Source organism: Eschrichtius robustus, chromosome 19, assembly GCF_028021215.1.
Source record: "Eschrichtius robustus isolate mEscRob2 chromosome 19, mEscRob2.pri, whole genome shotgun sequence".
NCBI classification, from domain to species: domain Eukaryota; kingdom Metazoa; phylum Chordata; class Mammalia; order Artiodactyla; family Eschrichtiidae; genus Eschrichtius; species Eschrichtius robustus.
Window position 1 is genome coordinate 51488527 of NC_090842.1, and position 14066 is coordinate 51502592.

The window sequence follows — 14066 nt, forward strand, 5'->3', positions numbered from 1 at the left end:
CTGCCAGTGAGCCCCCTGTGCTCCTAACAAAAGAGTCGGGGTGGGAATTTCTGAGATAGGCAAAGGTTAAAAATCTCAACTGCAAACAATTATTTTGTGAGGTCCCTGTTTTACCATCTGGCTGGGGCCAGCAGTTGACTGTCCAGGTACTCAGTTTCTTTAAGTAAAATGTAAGTCATACCTCCTAAGACCTGCTTGTTGACAAAAGGAGCACTGGCTTCTCTAGGGGCAGCCTGATGTACATCCTCTCTTGGAGAATCTGATGAAATTTGCCAAATTAAAAGCAGAAATCACAAGTTAACCCTTAAGTGAGTGAAATTCATTGTAAATTATAGACCCAATTTTGCAATTTTTATGAAAAAAAAATCTTAGAAATTGAAGCCATATGGTGCCATGGAGCACTGACTTGAGAAAACCACACTAGATTTGGCAAGCTCTGCCACTAAGTCACCTTGGCCAGATCCTGCTACCCCTTGTGACCTCAGTTTCCCCAGCTCTGAAATATGGTCTTAAATACATAGCAGTCATTTATTCCATACTTTATGACAGGAGCTGTGCTTTGCATTTTGCATACACGATCTCAGTTGAGCCACAACCCTATGAAATGGGTACTTTTTCATCCCCATTTTAAAGAGGAAGAAGCTGAGTCTCAGAGGTCACCAGTCTGCTAAGTTAGATTGCCCGATGCAACACCATGCACTATGCTACTCTACACTGTTCCTTGCAATTTAAAAGGAAAGATATTTTGTCATATTTGGAAGAAGTGATTATGGATTAAAAATAAATGAGTGGGACTTCCCTGGTGGTGCAGTGGTTAAGAATCCGCCTGCCAATGCACAGGACATGGGTTTGAGCACTGGTCCAGGAAGATCCCACATGCCGTGGAGTAACTAAGCCCATGCGCCACAACTACTGAGCCTGCACTCTAGAGCCCGCGAGCCACAACTACTGAGCCCACGCACCGCAACTACTGAAGCCCGCATGCCTAGAGCCCGTGCTCCGCAACAAGAGAAGCCATTGCAATGAGAAGCCCGTGCACTGCAGCGAAGAGTAGCCCCCGCTAGCCGCAACTAGAGAAAGACCGCGCACAGCAATGAAGACCCAACGCAGTCAAAATAAATAAATAAATAAATTTATAATAAATAAATAAATAAATGAGTGACAGAATGGCAAAATATACCAAGTATTGGTGAGAATGTCAAGCAACCAGAATCTCATACATTGCTTGTGGGAGTGTAGATTGGTACTACCACTTTGGAAAACTGGCATTTTCTACTGAAGAGGGACATATGCATAACTTATGAACCAGCAATTCCGAATCTAGGTAGATAACCAACAGAACTGCATACATCTGTTCTCCATAAAACATGTACAAGAATGTTCACAGCTGCACTTTTCAAAATAGCCCCTAACTGGAAACTACTCAAATGCCCATCAACTGTAGAATGGATAAGAAATTGTGGCATATTCACATAATGAAAATGAACACATTACTATCACAAGCAACACATATGTTGTGAGCAAAATATTTTGCTCACAAAAATATTGTTGAGCCAAAGAAGCCAGAAAATATACTGTATGATTCCATTTTACATAAAGTACAAAACAGAAAAAATTAGTCTATTCTGGGATTATTGCTTCTGGGTTCTGGAAATTTTCTATTTCTTGACCTGCTTGTTGTTACACGGATGTGTTCACTTTGTGAAAATGCACAGAACTGTGTGCATATATTGTATTTCAGTAAGAAAACTCAACAGAAAAAAAAAATGAGTGGCATTGATTCCCAAGCATATAGATCAGGTTTCTTTGTATGTCATGAGTGACCATCCCACTGCCAGCACTGATATGTGGACCCTAGGAACAAATTACTCCCTACCCAGATGATTCAGCCCATCTTCCCATTGGGCAGTTTCCTGAGATTTGTGCTTTCTTGCCTGTCTGAATAAGAAAGGAAGGGTATGTGGTGTTTAAGCTTCTACAGTTTTGCATAAAAACACATTGTTGAGAGAGTGGCATGGACATATATACACTACCAAATGTAAAATAGATCGCTAGTGGGAAGCAGCCGCATAGCACAGGGAGATCAGCTCTGTGCTTTGTGTCCACCTAGAGGGGTGGGATAGGGAGGGTGGGAGGGAGACGCAAGAGGGAGGAGATATGGGGATTTATGTATATGTATAGCTGATTCACTTTGTTATACAGCAGAAACTAACACACCAGTGTAAGGCAATTATACTCCAATAAAGATGTAAAACACACACACACACACACACACACAAAACACATTGTTTAGGGGTTCCTACTGCCAAGAATCAGGAGTATTGGGTAATAAGTGACCAGGGTTGCAGATGAAGCATCCAGCCGTTCCTTCTGAAGATCTGGAGTCAGAAAGGTTGGTAATTACTGTTTTTATTTGTTTTGTTTTTTAAATATTTATTTATTTATTTTGGCTGTGCCAGGTCTTCGTTGCAGCACGCGGGATCTTCGTGGCAGCACGCGGCTCTTAGTTGCTGCATGCGGACTCTTAGTTGTGGCATGCAGACTCATAGTTGTGGCATGCACGCAGGATCTGGTTCCTCGACCAGGGTTCAAACCTGGGCCCCACCCCACCCTCATTGGGAGTGCAGAGTCTTACCCACTGGACCACCAGGGAAGTCCCATTACTGTTTTACTAAATGCAGTGATTGTCAGAAATCTAATTAAGTAAACTCTCAGTAATAAATTTATTGGGTTTTTCTTGCCTCTTTAGAAGCTATAAGCTGTAAGAAAATTATTTGGGGTAATTCAGAAATAAAATCACGGACCTTCATGATTTGTCTGGCTGTATGGGTTAGCCCCCAACCTTCTTTACTTTCAATATCTACATTTATTCACATGATGATCAAAGGGTGATGCTGGGACCCTGCAGGGCTTCAATAAACAAAGATGCTTTCTCTTTAGTACATTAAATTTCTCAAGGCAGGAAAAGGGGTAATACATACAAAAACCTTTAAAATGAAAACTAAGACACTGACATAAAAATGTTTTGGAAAAAATACTATGGCTGTAGCTCAAAACAAAAATTCAAGGGGTACAATGCTGTATACATGTATCCCTCCTGCTGTGATTTCCTTTGATCAGTGGCAACCACTGTTACCAGATTCTTTGGGGAGTTCACTGGAGATACAGCATATGTGTGGGTGTATTGTGTCCCTACATTGTGGATGTAATATGTTTTCTTTTAATATAAATGGCAGCATCCTGTGTACTCCGTCTCACCCCCTGTTTTGCTCATTTGACAGCATATGTTGGATATATACCCCACCAGCATTTTAAAATGCTTTACAGTATTCTATCATATAGGTTGTTCCAGTTACTATTGCTGTTAACAAATTACTGCAAATCTTAATGGCTCCAAACAAGAACAATCATTTTATTCTTACCTCTCATGGTTCCAGAGGTGGCTGTACTCAGCTAAAAGGTTCTTACTTGTGGTCTCTCATGCAGCTGTAGTCAGATGGCTGCTGGAACTGGAATCATTTTGAATCGTCCTTGCTCATGTGTCTGGTGATTGATACTGATTGTTAACTGGAACCTCAGCTGGGTCATAGGCTGGAATACCTACACATAGCGTCTCTTCATGGCCTGGGCTTCCTCACAGAATGGAGGTTGGGTTCCAAGGTCCAGCATGCCAAGAAACAGAAAGTTGGAGCTACCAGTTTCTTTTTTTCTTTTCTCTTCTTTTTCTTTTTGGCCATGCCGGGTGGCTTGTGGGATCTTAGTTACCTGACCAGGGATCGAATCCCAGCCCCTACAGTGAAAGCACCGAGTCCTAACCACTGCAACACCAGGGAATTCCTGCTACCAGTTTCTTCAAACTTGGGTGTGGGAAATGTTATATTGTCAGTTTCACTGTATTCTTTTGGTCAAGCAGTCATGGAGCTTAGATTCAAGGGAGGGGACATGGACTCCACTTTTTGACCAGAAACTTGCCAAAAATTTTGAGGTTGTGTTTTTTTTTTTTTTTAATTTTACTTTTTTTTTTTAAATTTTTTTTTTAATTTTTGTTTTTTTTTAATGATATTCTTGTCTGCTTACATTCTTTTTACTTATGTAAGTATGTATGTATGGCTGTGTTGAGTCTTCGTTTCTGTGCGAAGGCTTTCTCTAGTTGTGGCAAGCGGGGGCCACTCTTCATCGCGGTGCGCGGGCCTCTCACTATCGCGGCCTCTCGTTGCGGAGCACAGGCTCCAGACGCGCAGGCTCAGTTGTGGCTCACGGGCCGAGTTCCTCCGCGGCATGTGGGATCTTCCCAGACCAGGGCTCGAACCCGCATCTCCTGCATTGGCAGGCAGATTCTCAACCACTGCGCCACCAGGGAAGCCCGAGGTTGTGTTTTTAAAATAATTTTTTTTGGCCTTGCTGTGAGGAATGCAGGGATCTTAGTTCCTCGATCAGGGATCGAATCTGTGCCCCCTGCATTGGGACCTCAGAGTCTTTTTTTTAAGATTTATTTATTTATTTATTTATTTTTGGCTGCATCGGGTCTTAGTCGCGGCACGTGGGATCTTCACTGAGGCATGCGGGATCTTTCACTGCGGTGCCCAGGCTTCTCTCTAGTTGTGGCATGGGGTTTTCTCTCTCTCTAGTTGTGGTCCGCGGGCTCAGTAGCTGCCCCAGGGCATGTGGGATCCTAGTTTCCGGGCCAGGGATCGAACCCGCGTCCCCTGCATTGGAAGGCGGATGGATTCTTTACCACTGGACCACCAGGGAAGTCCCTAAAATAATTTTCTTTTTTAAAGTCATGTACCATGACTTATTTAATTAGTTCTTCATTCTTCAAATTACTTATTGAGTGCTTACTACATTCCAAGCACTGTTCCAAGCTCTGAGGATACAGCAAAGGAAGAAAGAAAAACTGGTTCAAATCTGTCTTCTTGGAGCTTACGTTTCAAGGGGAGCTTACATTCCATTCCATTGGGAGAGAAAGACAATAGACATATAAATAGGTAAACCAAATTATATAAGGTGACAAATGTTGTGGAAAATATATAGTAGGGTAGGGGGTGATAGGGGTTGTTTTTTAGAATAGGGTCAGAAAAGTTTTCGCTAAGTAACCTTTGAGCAGAGACCTGAAGCAAGTGAAGCAATGAATCATGCTTGTAGTATTCCAAGCAGCGGGAACAGTGAATGCAAAGGCCTTGAGTCCAGAGTGTGCTTGGAATGCTCAAGAAACAATCTCAATCCCAGAGATTCTGATTCAGGAGGCCTGGGGGACGGGTAGGAGGGACATTTTAGCAACATGTTAGTGATTCTCACTCACACAGACTTCTGACCCTCATTTTGCAGACCCAGGCTTCGTTTCTCTCTTCTGTAAGAAGGAGGTTTGCAGTGGGATAACAGCACCCTATTGGACAGATGTTTGTTTCTTTAGCTTCAATAAGGGAGCCCTCAGCGTCCCTCACCCCACCTCACAGCAGCCTGTTGCTTGTCCGCTTGCATTTTCTTTCTCCTTTCTCGTTTTCTTCGTTCTCTTTTCAAATTTCTTTCCTATTTTATTTTTCTCTTTATTCCTGTTTTCCTCTGCCCGTACCACGCCCCCCCCCCTTTCCTTCTCCTTTTCTTTTAATCTCTTCTTCCTTTATTTTTCTCATTGACCAAGTGTTGTCCCAAGCTACCTTCACCGTGGGCATCAGGGTTCCCCTGTCTGAATCCTTCCAGAGGTCTGGAAGGGGACTCCACTTACGTCAACCTAAGGGTGACATATACAGAGTGCGTGTGTCTATCTGGGAGTACAGGCAAGTTCCCGCAGATGGCAGGGGTAGGACTGAGGGGAGCATGCCGGCAGGCGAAGTGGGGGAAGAGCACGGACCGGGTTGGGGAGGGGTGTGGGGTGGGCAGACTTCGCGGAGAACCACCCCTGCAGCTCGACAGCGGAGTGCCTTCCACCTTCTCCCAGGCGCCTCCTCCTGACCGGCACATGGTGGAGCTAGGATGGGATGTCGTGGCAGCCAAAGCCTCCGAGACAACTCCTGCCGGGGTCCGCCTCCCACAGGACGGGTTTGAGAACCACCTGGCGCAGATCCGAGAGAGGCTTGCCGGGCAGGGTGAGCACTTTCCGCCACCTGCGCTTAGAGCTTCGCTGCGGTTCGCGGAGATTAAAGCGCGGAAGGCATTTTGCCCATTGAGGCCTCCGTAGCGAGGGGGCGAGGCCCGGAAGGGAGCAGGATGGCGGCGCTGGATGGAGACAGTGACGAGGATTTGGTCAGCTATGGGACGGGCCTGGAGCTGCTGGAAGAAGGTGCGGGCTACATTCGTCGCCGGGGCCTGTGGAAAACAGGCCGGGGGTCCAGGATTCGGGGCAAATACGCACAACTCTGTGCCAGACCTTGTCTGGCACCGGGGGAAAGGCTCGCCTGCTACGGGCTCTGGGAACAGTGATCGGAGAGGCGTGCACTGTGCTTGCGGGGTGCTCACGTTTTGCAGGGACGGATGGGAGGCCCGGAGGGATGGGAAGAAGAAAGATGACAAACAGGCTCGTGTGAGAGCGGGGGGAGGGGAAGAGCGGTGGTCAGGCAATGTTTTTCCTAGGAGAGGACGTTTGAGCTCAGCCTTGAAACAGAGAAAGGAAGCAACCGTACGAAGATTTGGGGGAAGAGCATTTCAGGCGAAGCGAACAGCAAGTGCAAAGGCTCTGAAGTCGGAGCCAGTTTGGCAAATTCAGGGACAGGCAGGACTGATGTGGGTGGAGCAGACAGCACCAGGGGCAGGCTGGTAGAAGATGATGTCAGAGGGGGAGGCGGGGGTTGAGTCTTAGTTGGTATGGTCAGGGAGTTTGGATTTTAATACTAAGTGTAGAAGAGTCATGGGGGAGGGGGTTACACAAAGGAGGGGTATATTTTTCAGATTATTCTGTCCTCGATTTTGAGGGTAGGCGGGTTGGGGGTGGGTAGGAGTGAAGCAGGGAGATTAGCAAAAAGAGGCCAGGCGATGATGGTGGCGGTGGTTAAGTAGTGGTGAGTTGAGATGTGCTTTGAAAGCAGAGCTGACCCGACTCGCTGGTGGAATGTGGGGGTGAGTGCAAGATGAAGCAAGATTCTCCCCTGTGTTTCTGGTCTGATCCACTTAACGACTTGATTTGTTTCGTAAAGCATGTATTGGATGGCTAGTAAGGTCTGATGGCAGTGCTAGCCCTGTGGGAAAGACAAAGGAAGTTTGGTGGGCTAGGAGTTATTTGCAAACTCTCCTTTTTTCCTACCCTGACCACATCGTGTCAGGTTGGTTGTCCTTCTGGGACGTTGCCCCTGATTACCCTGTTATTCCCTACAAACAGTTCTAATCATTAGAAGCTTATGCCAGATGCTGGCCCTGTTCCTACTGTCTGCTTACAAAAGACAGAGAAATGCTAGTCTCCTGAAAGCTTCTTATGTGTTTAAGGACACCCCTTGCATTTCCTCTAAGACATCTCTGTACCACACTCAGTTTTTTAATAAATTAAGTTTAAAGTCCCCTCAACCCTAATTTGTCGGAGCTTTCTTCAAGCATGGGACCAGAGTGTGGGTAGACTGGGGCCATTATTAGTATGTCCTTCATTTTAGACTGTATTTCTTTACCACAATCTAAGCTCACATTAGCTTTATTAGCAAACACATCATCCCATGGTCTCAAGGAATTGGTTGACAAAGATTCTTAATTTGAGGGGTTTCAAATCTAGTTGAGAACAAAAGTATGAGGTTCACAAGTGCTAAAGTATGTGATGTAGAGAGGAAATAACCTACACAAGCTAACAGGGAAACCTGAGAAGGCAGGATGGGACCCCTTGAAAACTGGTTAGAATTTAGGTATGCAGGAAGAGGACAGGGTTAAACATGCATGGGTGGAGGTTATTACAGCCCTGCCAAGCAGGAGTTTGTGTCATTTCTATATTTCTGGTCTCACAGTTGTTTCCTTGTGAAGTGACATATTGTAAGTCATCAACTATTTGACCTATATTTTTCTAATTCTTCCTGTTTTGATGGTGTATAAAATCTGTGATGAAGCCTAATGGTCTAGTCAGGCTCTTGAAGTAGAATGGACTTTTTTTTCCCCCCCTGGCCTAAAATTACCCTTTAACTTCTCAGTACTAGGTGTTTTTGAGGATTGATCCATTGTTTCCTAAGCACCTTGAAGTTAAAACATACTCTGACTACATTTTACGATGTAACATACTAGACCAATAATCACTTATACCTCCTACTTTGAAGTTCTAGTGACAGGTTAGACAAACATTGGTAGAGGAGGGACTCCATTACTTAATTAAAGTTGCTGGCCCTGACAGAAAGTTTTATTGGGTAAGAGAGTGGCTGATCTGTTACACACAGACTCATAGACACATACACCCTCTGGCCTGGAAGGAAAGTGCCTCAGTGCTTATTTAGTCTTCCCTTAGATACATTCACTCGGCTGTAGAATTCTCCTCATTGCCTGCTCATCCTGCACTCAGATTAATTTAGGACCATTTTCTTCTTCCTTGATGTTGTGACTCGCCCACTTAAAACTATCTGTGGCTCCCAGTCACCCACAGGACATACCCCAGACCCTGCAGCACTGTGTTCCAGGCCCGCTGCACTATCTGCCCTTTTGGTTCCATCTTCCGTGCCTTCCCTGTCCTCCAGTCAGGCTAGACTACTTTCTCAAACATCTGACCTTCTCCTTTTCGACCTCCTGTTTACTGTTTACTGATGGAATTAATGCCTCTGTGGGGAATTGTGTCCCTATGTGCAGCTATCAAATGCTGCTCGCGCCTCTGGGTGACTCTGATGTTGTGGACCTTGAACATTGTCAGAACAGTTCCTATACATGCAGGTCTCCTCTGCTGGGCTCGGAGTGCCCTGGGAACAGGGACGGAGTTGTATTCAGTTTTCCACACCCAGCATCTAGAACAGGGCTGCTTCCACGGAAAGGCCCTCAGGAAACTTCTGGTGGGGAACAAGTAAAGGACAGAATGGGTTGTGTCCCTGGCTTGGAGGCAGAGTTGAGATCTGATTTCAGCTTTGTGCTTATTAGCCGTGGACCTTAGGGCACTTACTTAATCAGAGCATCCTTATCAGGGTATGATAAATGAGATAATACTATTAGTAACAGTAATTATAATAGGACCTGGCTAAAATGCCACTTCCTCCCTGGAGTTCTCCTGTGCTGTGGTTAGAGGCGGCTCCTCCCCCTCAGGAGCCCTGTGGGACCTGGTCAGCCACACTGCTTGGCCCTCATCATCTGCTGTCCGGTTCTACCTAGTTGCCTGCAGATCTTATCTCCCCTTTCAGCTCAGGAGTACCTGGAGAACAGAGCAAGAACAGAACCTCGCATTGGCAGGACCTGTCCTCTCTCCCCTTAACCCAGTGGTTCTCAACCAGGGATGAATTTGCCCCGCTAAGGGACATTTGGCAATGTCTGGAGACATTTTTGGTTGTCACGCTTTTTCGGGATGGGGGCGTTACTGGCATCTAGTGTGACAGGCTAGGGATGCTGCTAAGCACTGAACAAGACAGTCCCCCACAACTAAGAATCGTCCAGTACAAGCTGTCAATAGTGCTGAGGCTGAGGAGCTCCACCTTAGCCAGGAATCGTGCCAGGTGCACGTGCAGTAAAGGAGCATGTGTACTGTATTTTCTAAGAAATGGTGAAAATCTTGGACAGTGGGACCTGAGTTGTAATTCAGTTCTTTAGAGTGAAATGAAATTGTAGTGATATTAACCAAGCTTTGCTATGGCCAGGGGCTGTGCTCAGTTCTCTGCGCGTGGTTTTTAATCCTCGGCACCATCCCACAAGGTGACTTCGGTTATTATCCTAATTTTATAGTTGTGGAGACTGGGGCGTAGAGAGATCAAAAAACTTGCCTATAATCACAAAGCTAGCAAGTAGGAGGGTAGGGGGATTTGAACCCAGATCTCCTGTCTTCAGAACCCTCTTGATTACCCTGCTGTGGGTTATATTCTAGAAATCACCTAAAGCCTCCGTAAGCTACAAGTAAGAATTTAGGACTATGAGGCTAGACATTTCTTTACTTTTTGTTCCATTATCCAGAAGTAGTAACTGGCTTAATTATTGAAGTAACAGGTATACATGGGCTTTAGGTTACATCTTACCTACTGTATGTACTACTATTACTATAACAGCAATAGCAGCTAGGGGACTTCCCTGGTGGCCCAGTGGTAAAGAATCCTTCTTACAATGCAGGGAACGCAGGTTCGATCCCTGGTCAGGGAACTAAGATCCCACATGCCGCGGGACAACTAAGCCCGAGCGCCACAACTACTGAGCTCGCGCGCCTCAACGAGAGAGCCCGCGTGCCGCAAACTGCAGAGCCCACGCACCCTGGAGCCCTGTGCCACAACTAGGGAAGAGAAAACCCGCACGCCACAACTAGAGAGAAGCCCATGAACCTCAACAAAAGACCCCACATGCCGCAACGAAGATCCCCGTGTGCTGCAACAAAGACCTGACGCGGCCAAAAAAATAATAAAAAATACGTAAATAAAATAAATTTAAAAAAAGAGCAGCTAGTACTTTAAATGTGTTTATTGTGGGTCCCTCTTTTTGCTAAGCACTTTACAGGCATTATCTGATCCAATTTGCATAACAACTCTATGAAATAGATATTACTATTAATGTCCCATTTTACAGATGAGGAAATCGAGGCACAGAGAGGCTAAGATGACCAAAGTCCCTAGTATAGGTGACCAAAGTGCTAGTAAAGGTGGGCTTAGCTTTAAAATCCAGAGTGCCATGACTCTCAACCCCAAGCGCTTAACTACTGTCTAACTTGCTTTCAGTAGTGAATGTTTGAAAATAACTTGATGGTTACTTTTTGTTTTAAATAGATTCAGAAATTTTAATTAGAACTGATAAAATTAGGCAGTAATTTGTGTCATGAAACTTGAAACCTAAGGAAATTTTTAGGTGAGCCTAAAATGTTCTAAGTTCCTTTTCGCTGGTGTTATTTAGCACCCCAGCCCTTTTCAGCCAAGTAAGTAAAGGAATAAGCTTAAAGAACAGTAATTACGACATCAGGAAAGTCCCAGAAATAAGGAAACTCAAGATTTGGGGAAAACGGGCAATGCCAATGGAAGAATTCTGGAGTCGGGGATGCTGTGAATTTCCAGAAGAGAAAACCTCTGCACACCATGTGCCACCCCAGCAGCTTGCCTACTTTACTGCCAGCAGATTTCACCTCCATCTCTGAACCCTTCGCCCTATAACTCAGTTTTCATAATGGAATTTAGTGGGAAAAGCAGGCCATTTTTGCTAAAACATATTTCTAATATAAATAAGAGATATTGCTTTCTAAACTACATCAGGTACTAAGGTCTAGGAATAGCAACTTAATTAAACTTGTTATATTTGAAGTTACAAGAAGTGAACAATGCATTCTGTTAAAGAAATGATCTTTTCCTTAAATCCTCTCTAACCCACCATCACCTTCTGTCCCATTCAAAATATTACTTTTTCAGGTGAGAGACCAAAGAAACCAATTCCTCTTCAGGATCAGACTGTCAGAGACGAAAAAGGAAGGTATAAACGATTTCATGGAGCCTTCAGTGGAGGTTTCTCTGCTGGTTACTTCAACACCGTTGGTTCAAAAGAAGGTAGGATTTCCCTGCTTGTAGCTACTATATCGCTAAAGCAAATGATTGAAATACCGTAGGAGTTTTGCTCCCCTCCCTCACCTCTCCCTTTTAAAAAAACTTTTAAAAACATTTTAGTACATACACTGTAGTCTTTTGTGTTCTTTGAATTTTGCAATGTTTCCAGAGACAACTTGTGTGTTGTTCATTGATTACAACCTGAAGGTGAGAGAGTTTTCTTTGACTTTAAAGAAAAAAAATAGATACGTCATAACCAAATGACTAAATGATAATAAGGACTTCTGTTTTATACTGTATCTTGCCACACACTCAGTGCTCTCACACAGAGTCAATCAGGTAATCGTCGTCTCACATGACTCTGTGCCTAAGGAGGGCAGGTGTCCCAGCTGATTTGTGGCTGAGTACCCTGCGGGTCCCAACACTGGGTTCCACAGCGTCACTTGTCAGTACATGTTCTCCACCTGGAGAAAAGTCAGTCACATTTTCCGCATTATGCAATACAATAACTTCTGTATTGTTTAAAGTAATATATGTTGGGAATTCCCTGGCAGGCTTCCACTGCAGTGGGCCTGGGTTCAGTCCCTGGTTGGGGAACTAAGATCCCGCATGCTGCGCAGCACAGCAAAAAAAAAAAAAAAAAAAAAGGAATGTATGTTTTTAAAAAACATTTTGACACAGAAACTGGAAGAAAATGTCTTACGTATATCAAATACGAATGAGTATGACTGATTAACTCACATAGCAGTTATTAAGAACAAGATGAGCCAGATCGTTTGTATATATTTTTAAAAGTAACTCATACATAACAATGATAGTAGGGACTTCCCTGGTGGTCCAGTGGTAAAGAATCCGCCTTACAATGCAGGGGGACGTGGGTTCGATCCCTGGTCAGGAAACTAAGATCCCACATGCCGCGGAGCAACTAAGCCCACATACCACAACTACAGAGCCCACGCGCCCTGGAGTCCATGCGCCACAACTAGAGAGAAGCCCACGCGCCACAATGAAAGATCCCACATGCGGAAACTAACACCCAATGCAGCCAAAAATAAATGAAATAAATAAATACATAAAAATAATAAATCTAAGAAAAAACGACGATAGTAAAATAAAGATGAAACACAATACAAGAAAGGGGTGGGGGAAGGCATGTAAGAAAAATAATTAGGGTAAATAAGATGGTTAAAGTTCAGTATCCAGAATGTATAAAGATCAGTTCAATGAACAAATGATCAAAGTATTTGAACAGTTTACCCCAGAGGAGATAGAAATGCTACGTGGAATATTCAGCCTTATTATTAAGGAAAGCAAAAAGTAAGGTAACTAAGGCACTATTAAAGTAGCACACTTATTAAAATGTTAAAAATGGCAGTAGAATTTGTGAAGAAAGAAGTACATGAATACATTGCTGATTGTTATAATTATGGCTGTGCTGTATATTATAATTGAAAAGTAAGACCAGCTCAAATGATTAGTCATCACAAGTAGACTGTGATATGTTAACACACTGGAATATCTCTTTACCATTAAGAGTGACAGATTCAGGTCCTGTGCAGATACAGGGCAAAGACTATAGACATCCAAAGTGGAGGAAGGTGCTGGGCCAGGGTATCGCCTGGAAGAGCTGGTCTTCACTGTCCTGGGGTTTCTCCCAAGTTGGCCTACAAGGCTGCTCTACCCACCTACCAAGAATAGGTCTGCCCCATACTCCTCAGCTCCCTAAGACTCTGGTAGGAAGTCAAAAGGAGGTGTGCCACTCTTAGAGAAAACTAAAAAAGTGTATCTTAGAGGGTTACAGATACATTTGACCTCTGGGGCATTTTCTCTCTGTAGGCACAGCACATGCTTGGTTACCATGGGTGGGGAACAGGGGTGTTAGTTATAGGACTCAGGTATTTGATGGAATTGGGGGCCTGGTATGGTCATCGCCTGCCCTTAGATTAACCAGGTTGAATCCTTTCATGGCTGACTAATGTACCCTGACATACTGTTTCTTTGATGTGTTAGTATGTTGGTGTATATTGCTGTCCTGGTGGTCTCAGAGTGGTCCTGCCTTATAAGGTGACCTTGCATCTTTTTTGCTGAGATCTACTTGTGTTCCTTTCACAGTTTGACTTTCAATGTATCGTTTTATTCCTCTTGGTTGCAAATTCTTACGGGGAAACCTTACTGTATCCACCAAGTTCTGACAACAGGGCGTATGGGGGTTAATAAGAAGTTTATGTGGCCTAATTGTGTCTATGTGAGCAGTGAGGTGAGAAGTAGCTAAGAGTTTGTAGTTATTGGAGGTTTCAGGTCCACACGTGTTACTTAATTATTTGGTTATAAACCAAAATACCATCTGGGATTGTAATGTTCTAAACGCTTTTCTTTCAAGGATGGACACCCTCTTCCTTTGTGTCTTCACGACAGAACAGAGCAGACAAATCTGTTTTTGGTCCCGAAGATTTTATGGATGAAGAG

The 14066-nt window shown here is 44.3% G+C and overlaps 1 protein-coding gene across 1 annotated transcript in view; it reads left to right on the forward strand.

Moving 5' to 3' along the window:
* Positions 1–6066: 6066 nt before the first annotated feature.
* Positions 6067–14066, forward strand: part of GPATCH1 (G-patch domain containing 1) — a 43305-nt gene continuing 35305 nt past the window's right edge. The window contains exons 1-3 of the mRNA XM_068528924.1: positions 6067–6280; positions 11469–11603; positions 13981–14066. Of these exons, the coding sequence (XP_068385025.1) occupies positions 6208–6280; positions 11469–11603; positions 13981–14066 (294 nt within the window). The 5' untranslated portion in view covers positions 6067–6207. The remainder of the gene's footprint in view (positions 6281–11468; positions 11604–13980) is intronic.